Source organism: Orbicella faveolata, unplaced genomic scaffold (genome assembly GCF_042242905.1).
Source record: "Orbicella faveolata isolate gen_17 unplaced genomic scaffold, um_ofav_v1 contig_25, whole genome shotgun sequence".
NCBI classification, from domain to species: domain Eukaryota; kingdom Metazoa; phylum Cnidaria; class Anthozoa; order Scleractinia; family Merulinidae; genus Orbicella; species Orbicella faveolata.
Genome location: NW_028301553.1, coordinates 3,114,916 through 3,135,917, shown reverse-complemented (window position 1 = coordinate 3,135,917; position 21,002 = coordinate 3,114,916). Strand labels below are relative to the sequence as shown.

Here is a 21,002-nt window from a genome sequence, read left to right as displayed (position 1 = left end):
GAATGTGTTGGTTGTTACGTGGATACATAACTTCCGTTTCCTATTCATGTTAGGAAAAAGCACAATAGGAAGGAAAACTACAATAAGTAAAACCCCGTTTAAGACTATTTTTTGGCAGGAAACTGTACATCGCGGCATTTCATAGAGTATATCAATGGGTCATCAATCCAGAAGCCGCCCCCCCCCCCCCCCCCCAGAAAAAAAACATAATTTTTCTCAATAATCAAAGCGCTGCACACATGGAAGAAAAGTTTGTAGCCAAGAATATACTCAACTTACCAGTGAGTGTTCATTTTCAACGTCATTGATTGCCTAACCGAAAATTTGATAGAGCCAAAAATACTAGTGCGTACGGGTCCATATATGGGAGGTTTTTTCTCACTAGAAAATGAATACTGAATCACGAATCACTTCACATGCAATTTAAAAGCAAATGCCAGGTCCTTCACACATTACCTCTAATAATCCAACTTCTTCTGCCATGATCCACCACTTCTTAAGTGTATATCTTTACGTGGCAGCTTCTTCAGGCAATCGAAGACCAAGACAGACAGCAAGCAGCGAAGTGCAAATGAACAAAGGAGTTCAGGGCTAAATGCGTCCCAGTTAGAGCTTCCCGCTTTTATACTAGGCGCATTTAACGTGAGACGTCAAAGTTATCTTGTAATAACAAAAGACCTATAAATCGTCAGACGTGTAAGGTGTAAAACTTGTCAGCCGCACCTAAACACATGGGCGTCTTTGATGTTCTAGAAAGTTGCGAAATCGGTCAGCCCCTCACAAGCACACCGGCGTCTTTTATGTTTTAAAAAGTTGTAAAAATCGGTCAGCCCCACCCAAGTACACCGGCGTCTTCGATGTTTTTTGTTAAAAACAAAAGCAAAAAAATTAAAACATCGTTCAGCTCCATCCAAATCACATCAGTGTTTCGCCGATTGTGATTTTTTTTTTTGGGGGGGGGGGACGCGGGGGGGGGGGGGAAGCAAATGTAGGGTGACATTAGAGAACATAACGTGTTGACGGGGTTTAATGCCTAAACAAAATCAGCCGTAATGTGATCCGTCCCTTTGTTACGATCATGGTATCCTAAACATGTACTCTTTCCTTGTTTTTTTTTTTCTGGTCTATTTCATTTGTCAATACGTCAAACAATGACAATTAGCTGCTGCTAGTTCGACCCTACTGTTTGACTGAAAGGTTTTCTTTCCGGTTACTGTAGACTGCGAGTAGTCTTAATTTTAAACGAAACTGAACCATTATTGATGTGAAGTTTATATGAAATAATTCATATATGAACTGCGGTTGTAGATGAAAGTGAAGAATGATCATCGCAGTTAATTTTCCAATTTAAGCAATTGGAAAGAAGAAGCCTGAAAAAAATCAGGGCTTCAACGGGATTCGAACCCGTGACCTCCGCGATACCGGTGCGATGCTCTACCAACTGAGCTATGAAGCCACACATTGGGAGCGAGATCAATTAGTTGAGTTCATAGCTCAGTTGGTAGAGCATCGCACCGGTATCGCGGAGGTCACGGGTTCGAATCCCGTTGAAGCCCTGATTTTTTTCAGGCTTCTTCTTTCCAATTGCTTAAATTGGAAAATTAACTGCGATGATCATTCTTCACTTTCATCTACGACCGCAGTTCATATATGAATTATTTCATATAAACTTCACATCATTTCACTCCTCACGGGAAGATATGAACTCAACTAATTGACCGCGCTCCCAATGTGTGGCTTCATAGCTCAGTTGGTAGAGCATCGCACCGGTATCGCGGAGGTCACGGGTTCGAATCCCGTTGAAGCCCTGATTTTTTTCAGGCTTCTTCTTTCCAATTGCTTAAATTGGAAAATTAACTTCGATGATCATTCTTCACTTTGAACCATTATTCTTGCGTTTTCTTTACTTCCAATGTCTTTTTCAGCTTTTCAAAGTAACATTAAAAATTTGTGACATAGCTCTTTTAAATAGGGTCAAGGTTGAAGACCCTTCGCGGCACACACTTATGCAAAATTTATGAGAGTGCAGTAACCGGCATGAAACCAAAAAACTAGTGATAATGGCCAAATGCATTGACACTAGTTGTTCAGAGAGCGCATAACTTGCTCTGGCCGCGGACAATTCATCGATCGGTTAAAAATGTCTGAGTTCAAGTACATTTTATCCGCTGAATTGCACCTTTTCGCTGGATATTGCTATTCACTCTTAAAACAAAGAGTTTTTTGGTGTTAATTTTTTTATGTAAACTAACTTGGGGGTCGAGAGAGGGTGATGGCTGTGGCTCATCAATCTATTTATTTATTTATTTATTTATTTATTTAGTTAGTTAGTTAGTTAGTTAGCTATTCCACGCTTATTTTACGTTTATATGCAACTTTTAGCTTCTTAAAGAAAAGGTGAAGAAAAAAATCAACCAATCCAAGCAACAAGCACACCAAAGCTTCGATTTGCTGCTGTGCGCGATATGTTCTATTTCTATTATCAGTGTTTTACCTTATTGTAATTGTTAAGCCAGGTATTCGTGGACGTTCAGATGTCGTAATTGAAGGGGGTTCGACTATACCCCTACCCACCTCTATATCCGCCCCAGGAAGGGGTATAGGTTTATACTCGACGAGAGTCGAGTAAATATTTGATGATTAAAAACAAAATTTTCCTTCGACCTATTTCAAAACCTTATTCACAATGTAAATTAAGCATTAAAAAACAAATGACTCAAAGTGATAAACAATATCTATTTTATACCTCGGCAGGGCCCCAGAACCTACTGCTGACAAATCGTGATCATCCCACAAAATCATCACAGCCCCCCTCCCCTCTACATAAATTATGAATCCTCTCTTGCATCGCTACTGTGTAGCATGAGAGATCTAGTTCCGTGGCTGAGCAAGAGATGCTCTGTCACCTTCCGGGATCTTTCTACATCAAGTGGACCGGAGCTTCGTTAAGGTAGGGGTACATGTGAATTTGAGTGTAATTCAAAAGAGTTTAAAGAAGGGCTTGAAACGGGAAAAAATGTTTTGAAACACCACATGACAGTTGACACCCCACAAGGGCACTGCAGGTTGCTGGGGAACTGCTTTGTTGTCCATCTACTAATTTCTAACTTCAAATTCTTCTTTTAAGAATCCCTTAAATCTACTATATGTCCTATTTCCCTAGATTTAACTAATCCATTGAGAAAAATTATCTCTTCCCAAATATACCCAAAAAGCACCCAAAAAATAATAAATAAAAAAAGTACCTCAAAAGATGGCTTCGTGTGATGCGCATAGGTATTTTTAATTGCTTGACACGCCAACGAGTTAGTTGTAATAATAATAATAATAATAATAATAATAATAATAATAATAATAATAATAACAATAATAATCTTTGCAACATCGTAAACTGGACGCTCCTGACAATGTATAAAATGCACCACCCCAAATCTGACGTGGACAGGCTGTAACTGCCCAGAATCGAAGGAGGTAGAGGGCTTATAAAACTGAAGATTTCCTACAAGACGACCACTATCGGTCCTGATAAATACCTCCAGGAGATGCAGGACACCCTTCTCCACTTTGTCAAAGACCATGACGACAAGAGATCCTTGTACTCCATCAGCAGACAGTCAACGAAGTTTAGCCGGGAACTGGAAGTGTCTGCAACACCACCTGCAGAGGATGAGGCGAGCACCACCTATGCCCGCAAAACAAAGGCCAAGGCAAAACACCAGGGTCGCCAACAGCTCAGGTGCAAGTGGGAATCAAAAGCGCTCCACGGCAAATACCCACAGCGGGTGAAACAGGCTGATGTGGACCAAGACAAGACCCACAGATGGCTAAAAGCAGCCCGCCTCAAGGCAGAAACTGAGGGCTTTATCATCGCAGCCCAAGATCAAAGCCTCTCAACACGCTGGTACCAACATAACATTCTCAAGAAGCCTGACGTGGACCCAAAATGCAGACTGTGTGGCCGTTTTGATGAAACCATTGACCGCCTGGTCTCTGGCTGTCCTGAACTGGCTAAAACGGAATACATTCACCGCCACAACAAGGCAGCTGCACACATGCACTGGAAGATCTGCAAAGAGTTCGATATTGAGGTGAAGGATCGATGGTATGAGCATGAACCCACGACTGTCACCGAGAAAAACAATATCACCATTTTGTGGGACATGCCCATCCACACTACCAGAACCATCGCAGCTAATAGGCCGGACATTGTGCTAAAGAACAACAAGCACAACAATTACCTTATCATTGACATGACCGTACCCCTAGACGCCAACACCTCAGTCAAAACCACGTAAAAGCTTAACAAATACAAAGATTCGGAAATCGAGATAGACAGAATGTGGGGGCTCAAAACAACAACAACAGTCCCGGTGGTTATAGGAGCCCACGGTACCATCAAGAAGGGCGTGGAAAGCTACATCAACAAAATCCCTGGGAACATCAACATACATGAACTCCAGAAAATAACTCTACTTTCTACCGCCCACCTTCTCAGGCGGGCCCTCTCCATCAAGCAGAAACCCTCTTTGCCTCCCTAAGTCCATGGTTTGGACTCGGATGCTGCGAGAGAAAAACACCCACAAGGACACTAATAATAATAATAATAATAATAATAATAATAATAATAATAATAATAATAATAAAAATAATTAAAAATAATAATAATAATAACAACAATAATTTACTTTAAATCCGGGTTAATGAAAGAAAAAATGTTAATTGACGTTTTTAAATCATTTAAGGTAGCTTTAATTAAACTAACCGTTAACATTTGCAGGCTAACCGCCATAATAAATCAGATGCCAATGTGGACAAGGCGTTACAAAATTACAAAAACAACAACCTTCATTTATTTCAACAAAGCTCAACATCTGAGAGGTAAAAAGTGTAAAGTAGAGAAAGAAAAGAAGGAAAGGTACAATACTGTTAAATTACAAAAATGAAATTAATTCAAGTACAGATAACAACAGAAGCTAATAACTTCAAGTACAAGAAAAAAGAGAACAGATAATTTTCAGTAACAGGAGCTTATTAAAATAAATGTAGAGGTGCTTTTTTGGTTCCATAAACTCCAGCAGATATTTTATCAATGATCGTTTTTTAGAAGGATGATCATCTTCACTGCTAATTAATTTTAAAAGAGCGTATGGATTTGTATCTTATAATACTCTTTAAGTAGGGAGCGCAGACTATTTGGAAGAGAATGCCATACTTTGGGGCCAAAAATTAAAAAAAAGGGAGTTGTTCTAGTGCTTTTTAAAGATCTAAAAATATTCCACATGAAAACAATTTCCTATCCACATTAGTTTGGATTTTCCTAACAATTTCGAGTATAGTATGATAGCAGGAATACATCTCGCGAAATCCGTACCATGATTTACATAGTAAATCATTTTTTCTCTACATAAGCAATGATGCGATTACACATCACTTTTTCAAAAATGCAGTTAAATACAGAGATACGCTTGCAGTTCCCCATCAGTTAATCATCAGATTTGAAGACGAGCTTGGTGTGTTTCTGTTGGGGTGGATGAATAGAACTGTTCACAGAATTGTTAATTAAATCATCAACGAGGTTGACTTAAAATACTATTAGCGCATCTAAGTAGTTGAATTGGACAAGAGAGGAACAAAAAAAGAAGAGATAACATTGAGGAGGTTAATAGTTCAGTCACCCATTATAGATACTGGTTTACCAGTGGTACTATATGTTTCTAGCACATTATCGTCGAAATAGGCTTGGAACCCCTTAGGGGAATTGTGCTGTCTATAATATCAATGAATATGGCAACAACTCCAGAGGTGTAGAGGTTTTGGAACGAATTCAAAGACATTCCTGGCAAGGATTGTCTCGGCATTGATACGTCGTTAGATTTAGTGATTTTATTCGCGGTAACTCCAATAACGGAACAGTGATAATCAATTTAATTTAGGTGACGTACTTCTAGATTTTCGAGATAACGCTTGACGCTTCTCAAATATCAGGTTAAAGCAACGAGAAGTCGCTGTTTTAAAAAAATAAATCTATGTTGCAGATTCAAATTCATTTAGTGTTAAGGGTAAAGAAATCTGCTGGAGAGTTTATCCAAATATATTTTGGTATGGAACGAAATGAACACCAAACTTTAGTAATTCACGGAAAGCTCCTGTACATGAGGTCTTGTCACACATATTTACTAAATAAACAGTCAAGTAGCAAAGTTTTTAGTGCAAACACTTAGCTTAACTTAAAGTTGTCTCTCAATCAGTCCGCCCGCTGTAAGACAGCAGCATCCTTTAAAACAGGAGATTCAGTTTCTTGGCCAATGGTACCTGTAAAGTGCCCAGAGAAGTACCTCCGACATTTGGGATCTTAAACTTGACACAGCGTTCAACTCGCAACACTAATAAACTTTTAACTTTTAACTCAGTCATGAAATGATCAATACAACTTGATGTCATCCCTCTTTTTGTAATCTTTCTATAGGGAATTTATTACCTCAGTTAGTTAGTGGACATCGACTTGTACGTGGACTGAAACTTTGTCTGAATTTGAGACAACTTGTTAGCAAATAGGAAATAACAACAATTTAGGAAAAATTACTGTGTCTTATTGCATAGCAGGTGCATGGAACGAGATAATTAGCTAAAAGGAAAGTCGTACGAGTGAAGCTTTGAGGCAATCAGCCAACTTTGAAATAACAACAAGGTTTGGAGTCATTATTTGTTTCAGATTTGCCTGGTCGCGTTATTAGCTCTTAATAAACTTAGAACGTATACAAAACTTTGTCACGGCTCAAGAAAGGATGCGAAGCGAACTATTTGAAATGATTTAACATGTATAAATAATTGAAAGTACATGAATCTCACTAAGATTGCACATTCCAGAATCCCCGGTTCAATTCTCATTCCAAACTTTACTTGGGGATCATTTCGGGATCAGTGTTTGGAACCCTTGCAACACTTGTAATTGTGCGCCTGGCAACTCAACATTCGCAACGCTCGAAACCCTTGCAACGCTTGCAACGCCTGAAACCATTGCATCCCTTTAAACGCTTACAACCCTTGCAACGCTTGAAACCATTGCAACGCTTGAAACCCTTGCAACGCTTGAAACCATTGCAACCCTTGCAACGCTTGAAACCATTGCAACCCTTGAAACGCTTGAAACCCTTGCAACCCTTGAAACGCTTAAAACCATTGCAACCCTCGAAACGCTTGAAACCCTTGCAACGCTTGAAACCATTGCAACCCTTGAAACGCTTGAAACGCTTGAAACCATTGCAACCCTTGAAACGCTTGAAACGCTTGAAACCATTGCAACCCTTGAAACGCTTGAAACCCTTGCAACCCTTGAAACGCTTGAAACCCTTGCAACCCTTGAAACGAAATTAAAAAACAAACAAACAAACAAAAAAAAGAAAAAAAAAAAGTAAGCCTGAGTTGTTGTTTCATAACGATTGCACATTGACAACAACCTTTATTTGACTTTTCTACACATTGCTGTAACGTGTATTTTAATTCAATTCTGTAAAGACCATTCTTGTAATTTTTACATTGCTCTCGTTGTTTTATTTTGGTCAGACTCTCTTGGAATCATAAAGAAAATGTGAAATGAAAACGATTTTGACTCTGGTATTCGGTCGAAGAAAAATATGGTAATAATTCTCGTGCGCAAGCCTAGTGCTGCTATGCGTGAGCTGCGCAAGTCCTTACGTAAACCTACAACCTTGGTCACAAGGGTTGGAAAAAAATCATTCTACACACATTTTGCCCCTCCCCACCCCTGAGCAAAGTTGACAAAACACTTCCATCTAACACAAGTTTGCATTTTACCATTTTCCAACATTGAATGGGGCAATGGGGTTGTTGACACTGATTCTGTTAGTATTACGATTATGATTTCATGAATTTGGCATTTTCCGGCAACACAATTTGTCCGTGATTGTAGATGTCAGTTTGCCGGTGTGACGCTTGATTGACAAGTATCGACGTGGTCAACAACAAAGAGCGAGACCATGCAGAGTCTTAGGTTTTGAGAAGTGTAAGCCGTTGAGAAGTGTGAGAGCTGTATAAGGTAACTTTGCACCAGAAGTGATAGAGAAGGAGCTTTTAAAAGAGCAGAAGGTGTGTTCGTCCATTGTAAAAGAGGTCGTTCCCCCCCGACAATCACTCTTTTACTGATATAGTCTAGATATGTATGCTTATTATTAAAACTACAGAAACTACGGCTGCATACGTGTATGCAAACGAACAATTTCGTCTTTTAGTCTGTTATTTTGTAGTCCATGATATTCACCTCTGAAAATTATACTAAAGCAATTATTCGGGCTCAGTGAGCATTGGTGAATATTCACCTAGCCTCGATTCGTCTCCGTGAATATTCACCAATGTTCACATCGCCTTCGGCGAATCACGGGGGATGATGGTTAAATACATACAGTATATGACTCATACATAATATCAGTGATCCTCTATTGTTTACCAAAATCCTGATTTCTATACCCGAGTACAGTCCAGTGGAACCTCGATTTTATGAAAACCGCTATATAATCAACTCCTTGGTATAACGAACGTTATTCTTCGGCTCGGCCAAAGTTGCAGTAAAATGATATCATAACGAACCTCGATATGACTAAAGCTTTGTTATAGCGAACACAATCCAGAAGCCCAAAAGTATAATATACCTCGATAAAACGAAGAAATGTCAACACGTGACAAAAGATAAATACGAAACAGTTCAACAAGGATGAAAATACTTTAATCCTTTGATAGGACCGAGGCGTGACGGCCTCTTGGTTAGTGCGCTCGTCTCCGGATCGAGCGGTCCGGGTTCGAACCCTGGCTGGGGAAATTGTGCTGTGTTCTTGAGCAAAATACTTTACTCTCACAGTGTCTCTCTCCACCCAGGTGTATAAATGGGTACCGGCGAACTTAATACTGGGGGTAACCCTGCGATGGATTAGCATCCCATCCAGGGGCGAGTAGAAATACTCCAAGTAGCTTCATGCAACAGAAACCGGGATAAGCCCCGGTGATAACAATGGGGTGACAGGCCTACACAACTCCTATCCACGTGTAATAGCCGCTTTGAGAGTTTTGCTCGAACTAGTATATTTTTGAGGATCTGCCCCTTTAGTATGGTACGATAGGGGGATCTTTGAATATTTCGCTAAACAATAATCCTGTTTTTAGGAGGACATTTCACCAGAGTAGAGCCGTTAGAGGTCATAGGTCTACGTGGTTTCCGCTGTTATCCGCGTGTAATTTGTAGAGTTCGACTCCTCTGTTTTTTGCCACTTGCTAGTTTTTATTGGCTCATCTGTATTGCGAGATATGTTTTAAACTCTCTAAATATTAGCTCTGGAGGGACAAAGTTTGAAACATTCCGTGAACATGTTGGTTACTTGCATTTTGCATTATTACGCCGGGCCCGGCTGTTTGATTAACTGTTGCAAGTTATGCTGCTTGTTATCACGGGTGTCATATTTATCTTTGTCCGGCTTCTCCAGAGATAGCTGTAGCTTTCCTTGTTGAAAGCTATGAGTCTGTCTTAGCGAGACGTTCTTATGCTTCTTGCATCGATTTCATCGAGCTTTTTGTCCTTCCAGTTTGTTCGTTCTGGAGCTGCAAATGTAGATGTTCACGCGCATGTCTGTGGACTGTTATGCGTGTTGTTTATGATATTGTGTGGTTTTGCTCAGGCAAAAGCTCTGAATTTAGGAGTTCTTCCTATGATTGCTGGTCCAGCTCCACGTTGTGGTTGTCATTTGCTTTTATTTGCTATGTTGTCAGGTTTTCTTGAGGCTGTTAATAGTCCCTCTTTTGTTAGGAGGCTCGTAGCCTTGTAGATCAGGCAATACCGCGGTTTCTATCCTTCTGGATCTCATCAGTTGCCGATAACAGGGAGTGGTAGAGACCAATGCTCGGTAACACTCCGCACCTGGCATATTTTTTTTGGTATTATATACTTGTTCGGCGGATCGAGAATTCTTGATTGCGATTGGTAGTTTTGCCACCAGCGAATGGTGAGCATAGAGTCTTCGATCCTATGGTACACAGCTTGAAACTGTGTTTTCTATGATGGCTTTAACACTTATTTTCTCCAGCATGTGGGATTTGAATTTAAGGATAAAGCGTAAGATGCGTTGTAATATATTAGCAAAAGGTCGGACAGATACACATTGCAAGATAAAAGAGTCTCTGCTAATAAGGAAATTAAAACCCGTCCTAAATGATAATGTAAGAAGCGAAAAGCTTTATCTTTATTAGTTTACATTGTTTATATGCAAATTTTTCTCAGCTTCTGTCATTGTAATTGTTAAATAGTTACTTATTCTAAATTGAAATTTAGTTGTTACTTCTATTCCTAACGGTCACTTCTGAAGATGTATGTTGAAACATACGAAACGTCAAGTAAATGAACTTTGTTTTTTAACATGCGTTTTATTGTCATGTTTATCACCGCAGTTTGCGTGTTACTTCTTATCGTGTTAAAAGTCGCCCTGCGCGCCAATTGTTACACGACATCGTTTTTAACTCGGCTCGTGTAACATCACCTTAAAAGATTTCTCAGAAATTTATCAGTATAACCACCATAATCCTCCCTTGCAGGGGCTGGGGAAAAGGAGGTCTGCTGAAATACTTGTGAAAAGAAAAGTGTAATAAACGGGGTGAGGAGGACAATGAATCATTCCCAAGCAGTTAAAAGAAAAACTTTATTTCTTTCCAAGAAAAAAATTATTGTCCATAGTTCTTGCATGATTACGTATAAAACAGAACCAGGGTGGCAAAGTTCAGTGTCTACATTATGGGGTTAAATTTGTAATAGAGTGGTTTCGTTTTGCCGTAAAAGTTGTCCAAGGACGAGCGAAAGAGCAAGTGTAATATAGGCCCCAGTTGTTTGAAGGCCGGATAACGTTATCCACTAGATAAATCGCTATCCAGTGAATTAAACCACGTTATCCACTGGATAGTGATTTAACTGGTGGATAGCGTTATCCATCTTTCGAACAACCCTATCCAGATTGTCAAACATACATACATACATAAAACTTTAACATTTAGGTAAGAGGAAACACCCCTCTACTAATTGGGGACACTTAATATAATTAAAAACCTACTAACAAAAAAGTATAGAAGGTCAAGGGGTCGTAAATAGGTTGAAATTTTATGTGTTGTGGAGGGTCACTTGAATTTTTTTTTATTTTTGGCTCCTTCATTGTAACTTAACTGTGTATTGTTTGAAAATGAGGGTAAATTATTTGAATACTTTTGAACTTTTACACATGTTTAAAAACATGTGTAAATGTGAAATCCATGTAATATGGTTTGTGATTAATGCAATATATATATTTGACTTTGACTCCAGGAACCAAACAGAATAGCGCCTCAGTAAACTCTCTGTATTTGCTCGAGAAATTGGGACACAAAACTAATCGTTCCGATGTATTTTGGGACTAAAACGTCCAAGTTTTGTCTCAGAATCATTTCTTTCTCGTCACTGGAGTCAGAGTTAAGTTTCGATAAGGAAGACTCCGAAATAAACTTCGATCGAGCACGTTCGACAACTGTGAACTCACTGCTTAGAGCTTTGAGAGCAATTTACAATATTAATTCAAGCGACGAAGGGGAAGACTTCTTTGCGGACGAGCTGCTTGTATATTAGGAATGGAAAGCTAGATACGAAGTGGAGGAGCAGGCAAACGAAAAGCAGGAAAGAAAACTCAAGGACTGCTTTGGATGGTAATTTCGTCAACTAAACATAAGATTCCCACGCGTGTTTATAGCCCGTTTACATTTGTCCTTAGCGAGAATGTATTTTGTCAAGGTGTGATTGTTCTGTTAAATCCAGTCTGTGTTCTACTTTCAGTTGAATGCTTCATGTTTATAAGAGCGACGTACGTGTTGCAGTTTTCGAGACTTGATGACCTCCAAAACATTGGCTTCGATCGATTGAAAATCGTATTGTTTGGACCTGTATTTTTGAAGCTGCGGGAAGCAGTAACTCCAAATAACCGATGTAAATTGTTCTCAAAGTTTGCAGTGATATTCGTCGGATAAGCGAAAAGGATGTGTTCCCTAAGCGGTCCGCAGATAATGTAGTCTCCTCCGCAGCCGTTATTAGACCCCAATAATGCTTTAAGTGCACCTGACCCCAAAATTGTTTTTTCGCTAAAACGAATCTAGACCTCTATTAAGCAGTCACCTCTATATTTAAGAGGTCGCAGTCACCATTTGCGAAGTCCCAACAGGACTTTTTCTATTGTCTTGACCTGTGTTAAATGGTCACACAGTGTCAATTACTTGCTCAAACAGTTTCAAATAATGTAACACACTAGTAGGGGAGAAGCGTTGCGTGACGACCCTAATAACGGCTGCGGAGGAGACTACAGATAATGTTACTCGGTCATATTTTCGACGCTATTGCACAGAATCTTTGTCGCACTGCTGATTTCCAAACCTTCGAAAAACTCTGTGAGTCTAACAATTTTGTTATCATGTAGTTCTAAAGGATTAATCTTCGACTTTCATCCAAATCGAAAGAGAAATAAGTGTTGGTTAGCGGCGTACAGTAGCGATCTATCTACATATCAGTATAACGCTTCTTGATCACGATCGGATCACACAACTTTGCCGGTTATGTTATAAATACTGCGGGATTGGAAGATATAGGTTGTCGGTAATATTTCTATACATTGCTGGTTAGCTTTAAGCAGAAAATTTATGAAAATAGCGTTCGAAAGTCTGCGGAACAAATTCCAGTGAGAGTTCTTCAATGGTTCTCACAGATTCAGTTGGCTTGTTTCGGTTCGACAAAATCAACCATCGTTTACGTCTTTATTGCACCATTAGCCGATCATCGTCAGTAAATTGTACAGTATATCTTTCTTTAAATCTGGGATATTGCTGCAATAGCCGATAGCACCTCTGAAAGGCGTTTCTGCGCACTTTCAAATGTGTGTTGCACCATCCTGAAGGAAATGAGAGGACATGAGATATCCAACCTTCCTGGGTAGACGTCACAACAGCCGCTAGACCCATTCTCCCCACTCGGTCGTGAAACAAAATGGCGGTGTTTTGGAGTTATTAGGCACCTTAAGGTTACAGTATACCTTCGGGTCGGCAATTTTCTTCAAATTTGTATTTTTGGGTCAAAATAGTGGCCAAAGAATAATCTCTAATTTCTGAAAAAAAAATTTGAAAAATGCTAAATATTGGCGGAGAAATGGCGGTTTTACGTTTTCACCGGAAGTAAAAGTTTACCTCTTGATCGACAGCCCTACGGCGCGTATGCAATCAACCGAGACGATTTTTGCGGGAATTACCTATATGGATGTCACGAATTGACTACTCAGTTGATCAGCATTGTTGTTCTGACTACCCAGCATTTTTGGTATTAGGTGTGTCTCTATTAAGTTATAAGTAAACATAGACCACGTTTAAACCATGGGCTAGTTCGAAAAAGCGAAAACAGCGAAGAACGAATGAAAATACATCAATGAGTGAAGAAGCGAAAGTTCGCCACGCGGATGAAGCTATAGTTATCGTATAAGGCGGGCAAATATTCGTGGTAAGAGAAAAGAAAGGTTCTGTAAAAATTTCGGAACTTGACAGCAATAACAGAGATCCTGACAGAGACTCTTCTGATGAGTCCGATATCGACGAATCGTCGGACTCATTGAGACCATTTGAAATATTATCCATGCAGTTGCCCACACACAGTTGCTCTCCGCGCTTTCTTTTGTTTGTTTCCTTCGCTCAGCCACTCTAGCGTTCGTATCCTTTTTAGTCTTCCCCATTTTGCCAGACCAGCTTCAAGAAAAACCGAGCTACAGAAAAATTATCTCTCTGCTTTCGATTCCTTGAGCGCATTGCGAAACACAAGAGATTTTTAGAGATTCGCGCGTAAATTCCACCAGGAGGTTAACGGTAGTAAACTTTCCCTGCACTGATTGGTTCAGTTATCTGAGAACCCAGTTGAAGGCGTTTGTGGGCGGAGTTTGTTTGCGAAGCAGAAAATTTTTCTTAGCGCTGTTTTCTCGAATAAATTTTTTCGCTTGAAGCAGACACTTTAAAGAGTTATAACTCAAAGGGAATTTGTTCAATTGCTCTTAAATTTGGACAGTGGCTAGTTTAACATATAAACTACAAAAGCGTGTCTGGGAATTGTTAATTTCGAAATACTTTTTCTTCGAGAGCGATTTTTGTACGATCACTCCACATTTTTTAAATCCTATTTCGAAAATGTTCTGTAACTTTTTACTGCAATTGAATATGCCAAAACGCAGACAGGTTTTTTAAGCGCTTAGGACCCTGAAACCGAGGAAAAAATTAAATTGGCGAAAAACAAAATTCGCTTTGACTTGTAACTTTCGAAAGGTGATTCGGGCGCTCGCATTCAGTGGTCGTGAAAAATTCGACAATTCATTTTCTTTCAAAATTGTTGGTATAGTTTGATAGCCAGCTCTATAAGCTTTAATTTGATATGGGGGTTTAGGTATCTACAGCTTAAACTGCACGCGCTACATCGCTTGCGCGCGAGACACCCCTGAAGGTATACTGTAACCTTAAGATACCAGGACGGGAAGAGCTAGGACGGCTACCGGAAGTAAATTTACTCAACGGGGCATGCGCACGAGAACTCTCCACTAATCTCTCTGCCGTCCTCGTCTCGTCGAGGACGTCATTTCGCCCGACTAGCCGTCGCACCGAAAACGTGAGTATTGTGCGCTTGTTTTGCCCCGATAAATGTTGTTATCGACTTTATTTTTAGTTACATCGATAGGAATGTTTATAAGGTTCGCATTTTTGGTGATTGTAGTGTAGAATACCATGCTGACATGCCAAAATGTGAATAAAAATATTCCTCGTTTGTTCGTTTGTGTTTCAGTCACTGTTCAGTCGCTGTCACGAGTGTGCAAGCTCGATACAAACTGTATGCATTGAGAATACATCAGTGTAAGTACAGTCGATAAAATGTTGTAAGAATGAATGCCATGGAGCGTCTGTCGAGCAAATAGAATACACATTTTCAAACTGATGTTTAGTTGTTGTTTTTTTATACTACCCGGAACTTGATGCAACGTTTGTTTTATATTCATAATGCTTGTTACAATTACAGATGGAAATTGAAATGTTCACCAAAAGTCAGGATTCTTCGGCGACAGAATTCTCAAACGCTCCAGTGGTAAAAAGCCATCTGAAGCAGGTCGATCAGATTGTTCGTTTAATTTTCTCATACGGAAATTCAGGTTTCTCTATTAAAATATTGACAGATGTTTGCTTGGCTTATAAAGAAAAATAAATTCAGCATCGCTGTTCACTATCGTTTAAGCTTAATAGGATAAGATTTCTACCATCTTTTTTATTGTCTAAAGGATGTTTGAATTATTGACGTCGCCGTCCTTTGCAAAAATACACATCTTAAGCATTTTGTTTTTGGCGACACGACGGGACCCGCGAAAGTTTCCCGCGTCCACTGCCGTTCCCGTCCTGGCCTTCCCGTCCTCGTATCTTAAGGTCCCTAATTTTCGAGATTTCGTCGGGGCACTGAAAATCGAGGATTTAACGGAATCCAAAATTTTTTTCGCAGAACTATTTCAAGTAACAAGTAGATTCGTTTTAGCGAAAAAAAATTTTTGGGATTAGGCGCACTTTAACCATATTATTATTATGTTATGCAAAATGGTATTTTGGAACCTTTGGCCACAAAATATGAGGTTTCGTGAGAAAGGTTTAATGGGAGTGTAGCCTTCCACCATGCTCCCATGCAGACGCTCTTTGGGCTTGTCACACAATCTTCCTCCCACGTGGGGCAGGAAGATTGCGTGATGAGTCCAGGCAGGTGGCTATTGGAAATGCATTTGAAACCTATATTCTTGATATTTAATGTTTGGTTATATGTGCTCAAGAAAAGAAACTCTACAGCAATGCAATGTTCAAACTTAAAGGACCCACTTGACTAAATGTAAACTAACTCTGCATCTTTTTAGTTGTGGTTAGCTAATATACAAATATGGTATTTGTTTCGTTGATCAAATAGGCGTTGCCTCTTAATTGACAGATTTATTTGATGACAAGAATCGTGATTGACATAAATTATATACATTAATTTAAAGGCGTTAGGTTATTGTGTTTCAAACCAGTTTTTCAGTAGAATCGAAGTGAGAAAGAAGTTATTTTAGTCTGTCTGTTAAACCCGCTTACCTGGAAAACCCGCTCACCTGGAGAATCTGTTAAAGACTCAGTGCTAACCCGTAAAGTGCGAGTGCTGTAACTACCCGCCACAGAAGTAAGTTGAAATTCAAGTTTTCTGAATTTAGCTTTGAGATAAAGATTTATTTGTGTTTGTTCTGATTGTGAATTATAAATGTATTTCTTTTAGATTTAGCTCTTATTAACCAAGCTGGAGGTCTGTATGGGAGAATCTTGACCGAGGTCGTGAGTACAGATCTAGACCGAACGCAGTGACGTCTGTACACATGACCGACGTCAAGATTCTCCCATACAGACCGACTTAGCTTGGTTAATAAGATGTTTATTATATGGCAAAGATGAAAACTTTAATTCTTTTAATGTAACTGGTTTGCTGACATTTTGCTTGCGAACGGCGATGAGCTTAACTTAAACCTGCCGAAATTTGCTCGTCCTCTTTACTTTTTTTTTGTCATCAGGCTTTTTGGCACTTCCATAAATGATTGAGAAGAAAATAAAAGAAAATGGTGAACATTTTTGTATTTTAGTTTGTTACTTTGTCAACGCAAAATGAAACCGGTCTAGATGGGAAAATCTAGACCGCGGTCAATATCGATTTCAGCCGATCAAATTCGTGAATTCGGTAGTTCCCAGTCCTTGTGAGACACAGCCATATAATAACGAATAATTATTAAACCTTTGCTTGATATTATGTGGTTTGTGGTCTCCATTTTTTGCGTGGTTGTACCAAGTTCTGAGCTTCTTGCTATGAAAGTTTATACCCGAGAAATTGAGTCAGCAGGGCAAAGACACAAAATTGGTGAAAAAAGAGTATTATGGTTTAATCATTCCTTTTTCTAGATTTTTAGTGTTCATACCCCCAGAAATCGACTGGGCAAATCTCTGAAACAAGACCCAAATGCTCCGAGATACTTTAGAGAAGTAATGAAGGGATGTACTTGCAAGCCATGCATGAAGATATTATAAGGGTGATATTGTTTACCTAACTTGACCCTACTTTGCTACCCTGATTGTGTTTTAGCAATTAAGAAGTCCTCAAATGACAGCTTAATTATATTCAAACGACAGGATTTTGGTTTTTGTTAACCAGTCTTCACACCACAACATGATAAATTTATTGGAATGTGTCAAAATCTCAAATCATGATGGAATGGCACAATAGCTGTCAAGCTATAAAACAATTTACACTGGCCACTGAGGTAAACAACTCGGCAAATTTATATTGTGGCACAATGACCGCCAAGCTAATTTGCTGAACAAATTTTGGGGCACAATGGTGGCTGAGCTAAACAACTCTGTTCATTTATTTTGTGACAACAAGCCATGGTCATGTTGTGCAATGACTACTAAAAACAGACTTCTTTATTCCTGTTTACTTTGATTCACCCAAAGCTGATTTGGTGACCAGTTGAGCCATACTGATTTCACTTACCAAGAGTATCTACAAAGAGTAGCTAGGACTTTTGAAATACAGTCAAACCTGTATTAAGTGGCACCATATTAATTGGTTACCCTCTATTAAGCAGTCAGTTTTCAAAGTCCCAAAAATTACCTCCCTAAATTACTGCAATTGTGACCTCTATTAAGTGGTCACCTCTATATTTAAGAGGTCGCAGTCACCATTTGCGAAGTCCCAACAGGACTTTTTCTATTGTCTTGACCTGTGTTACATGTAAATGGTAACACAGTGTCAATTACTTGCTCAAACAGTTTCAAATAATATAACAAACGAGGTACAACAAATGATTTCCTTGTTTAATTTCGCAAATCATTTAAACGCCGAAAATGAATGTTTCTTATTTGAGGTCAAATGTCTTTTCAGCACTGATTGTATTTGAAATGTTTTTCTTGCAACCTGTATTAGGTGGTCACCCTGTATTAAGTGGTCACTTAGCCTTTCCCTGAGGGTGACCGCTGAATACAGGTTTGACTGTACACCGAAATACACAGCCCAATAGGCCAGTTCTGAGTTACCTTGTGTCCAAACAAGTCTTCATGCGAAACCATTCATATGAAAATGTGTTTCCCCCTAGATGTTCATTTTCGTGTAATTCAAACTCATTTTCATAGGAAAGGTTTTGAACGAGGACTCGTTTTGAAACAGAGGCACAAGGTAACTCAGAAATGGCCCATTTCTCAATTACACGACAGACAAATTTCAACATGAGTATGATGCGTCTAAGTGAGGTGGGCATAATGAAAACAAAAAAAATCTTTGGCCCCATCGTTAGAGTGCTCATCTCTGGATTGAGTGGTCCGGGTTCAAGCCCTGGCCAGGGACATTGCATTGTGTTCCTGGGCAAGACACTACTCTCACAGTGCCTCTCTCCACCCAGGTGTATAAATGGGTATCGGCAAACTGAATGCTGAGAATAACCCTGAGATGGGCTAGCGTTCCATCCAGGGGGAGCTGAAGTCCAGTTTGTGATTGACAGCTGTTGAACAATTCTAACAAGGGTTGTGATTAATTTAAATATTCTATGAAACTTGAGAGTCTACAGAAACTGGAAGGGTCATGCAACGTATCAACAAATCGTGACCTCTCCACTAGCATGGACTTTGACACTATCTGACTGTAAAACCTTGGTTGCTGCTGAAAAATGTTGATTTTAGCAATAGACAAAGGTTGAAAGTCAGCTAGTGAAATCATTTATTTACGGTATATATTTATATATTAAAGTGAGAGCGTCGAACTCACTCATAATCTCTGATTACCACTAGTTTTAGCGTGCTTTATCAGAGAACAGTGCACGACTGACGCCACTTTTACTCGTTTGGAAAATAAAGTTTGGTTTGAAAATTCAGCCAAATGGGTGGGGAAATTATTGGATTATTTATCATAAAACAAATAAAGAAGCCTCGACTGTGCTCTGTTCTGTTGTAAAGCACTTAGGAAGCGGTAGAGCGCTCAAGAAGCAGGGAAAAACACTCGACTCCGTCTCGTGTTTTCCCCTACACTTCTTTCGTGCTCTACCGCTTCCTGCGTACTTTACAACAGAACAGAGCACAGTCGAGACTTCTTTATTTGTTAATTATAACATTATCCGCAGTCTGCCGAGGTGAAACTGATTCACTGAAGTCACTTCTATCAGTCTTTCTCAATAAGTCTTGATAGCGCTTGTTCACGTTTTTTGCAATCAACATCTTTATTCCAAAACGTCTTGAACATATCAGAATAAACTTTGGGTTTAAGGCATTCATCGTGCAGCGCATCGCAAACCTCACAAGCTGGAAGACTGTAGATGTCCGTTGAAGCAAATTTCTGTTTCCAAGAAAAGTATTCGTTGTATGCAGTGTCATTTTTATCAAGGTACAGTAGGTATTCTGCCAAAGCTTTCACGGATGGAAAGTCTTGCACACTAATAAACGAGCCTGGTGGAACCACATCAGCACTGTAATAATCCTTGCCAAGTACAACAGGTACTGAATTCCTAGTTAGTGATTTCCAGAATTTCTCGGTGATATAATCAGTACAAACTCCATTTTCAAACGCCAGAGTAAATTTGTAAGGTTTGAAAACACCATCACAGTTTCTTGATTTCGAACACTGGTTGTGTTGTCCATAGATACGTGAACATCCACCATAAATATCAACACTGATGTAGTTCAGAAGCTTTTTGACATACTTCTGTCGAATAGTGCCGCAGTGTGAAACAGCCCACATCACAAATTTGCTCTTGCTTGCTGCGTAATCAATTAATGTCGGTGGATTTTCAGCCGATGACAATCGAACGTAACTTCCATAGCGCATATGAAAATCTGAGTCCGCTTTGAAAGTTATCGTCCAGTTAAAAAAGCCATCCGGTATTACAATATTGTCGAGAGGATGAGACTGAGGACTTTCACGGGAAAGAAAGGCCATTCGTTGACTCGGACGCCGATAGTTGTGAATTTGTTGAAGTTCTTTGGGACTGACGAATCGTTTCACATCTGGAGCGTGAAAAACAATCAGATCACTCTTTCCTATATCGTGAACGTTGTAGGTAAGTTTACATTTCTTCTCTGAGCAGTTGGCGTGAGACAGTTCGAAAACAGCTGGCCACGGTTTTCTTCCAAACCATGGAGTGTAAAACAGAATGATCCTTGTTCCGTTGCTATCAAAATGACATCTGTTTGGCATCCGTTTAGTTTCGGTAGCGTTTCGAGCAATCCAAGGCTGTAAATGTGGAAAATTTTCTTCAGATTGGAACATTTTGATGGAGTACAGTAGTAAGAGAAGAATTAAGCCAACCAAAATTGCGAGTATTCTCCAATTCATGATACTTGTCATATCTGAAATATTAGCTCGCGGCACAGGCGACTACACACCGACTAGAGGATGTAGTTGTGATAAGTCCGGCTGCTCCGCGTGGTATTCAATGTATTAAAGCTTTAAGCTTGAGTTGATGTACGACGAGTTGATATCGTGAGCATAGTACATGTATACCAGCTTATTTTGCAGCCTCACATGTATGATGATACCTGAAAAAGCGACAAACCATTTTGGTCCACCTCACCTGAAGAAAACACAGCTCGCGATGGGCTCTGATGCCTCTGAACAATCGCTATGACTTCAGTTTGTATGCCGTTGTAAAGTGTTCTCTAAAATTTAACCGTTGAATGTGTTGTGAGAATCAAAAAAAGTCCGCGACTGTGCAGGCTTTGTTTCCTTGCTTGAGTCCCTGGATGTACTGAGAATGCGAAATCGATTTCTGTTCTGGTTTCGCCTGAAACTTGAACATTAAAATGCAAAGCACGCTATACATGTAAATCAAGTCACGTCGCTTTCAGAGGGCTCTGAGAGGAAATTAGCTCGGTGACCGCGC

The 21,002-nt window shown here is 39.6% G+C and overlaps 1 protein-coding gene, 1 long non-coding RNA gene and 1 pseudogene across 2 annotated transcripts; 2 read left to right on the top strand and 1 right to left on the bottom strand.

The window, feature by feature from the left end:
* Positions 1 to 3,940: 3,940 nt before the first annotated feature.
* On the top strand, positions 3,941 to 4,637 carry LOC149108579 (uncharacterized; annotated as a pseudogene).
* A 9,915-nt stretch (positions 4,638 to 14,552) lies between these two features.
* Positions 14,553 to 15,022, top strand: LOC149108578 (uncharacterized). The gene is made up of 2 exons (XR_016208772.1): positions 14,553 to 14,698; positions 14,873 to 15,022. It is a non-coding gene; the product is annotated as an uncharacterized LOC149108578 (long non-coding RNA).
* Positions 15,023 to 17,478: 2,456 nt separating this feature from the next.
* On the bottom strand, positions 17,479 to 20,984 carry LOC149108577 (alpha-(1,3)-fucosyltransferase fut-3-like). The gene has a single exon (XM_089294715.1). It carries the CDS (start codon positions 20,465 to 20,467, stop codon positions 19,286 to 19,288), a length of 1,182 nt encoding a protein of 393 aa, XP_089150841.1. The 5' UTR covers positions 20,468 to 20,984; the 3' UTR covers positions 17,479 to 19,285.
* Positions 20,985 to 21,002: the final 18 nt, after the last annotated feature.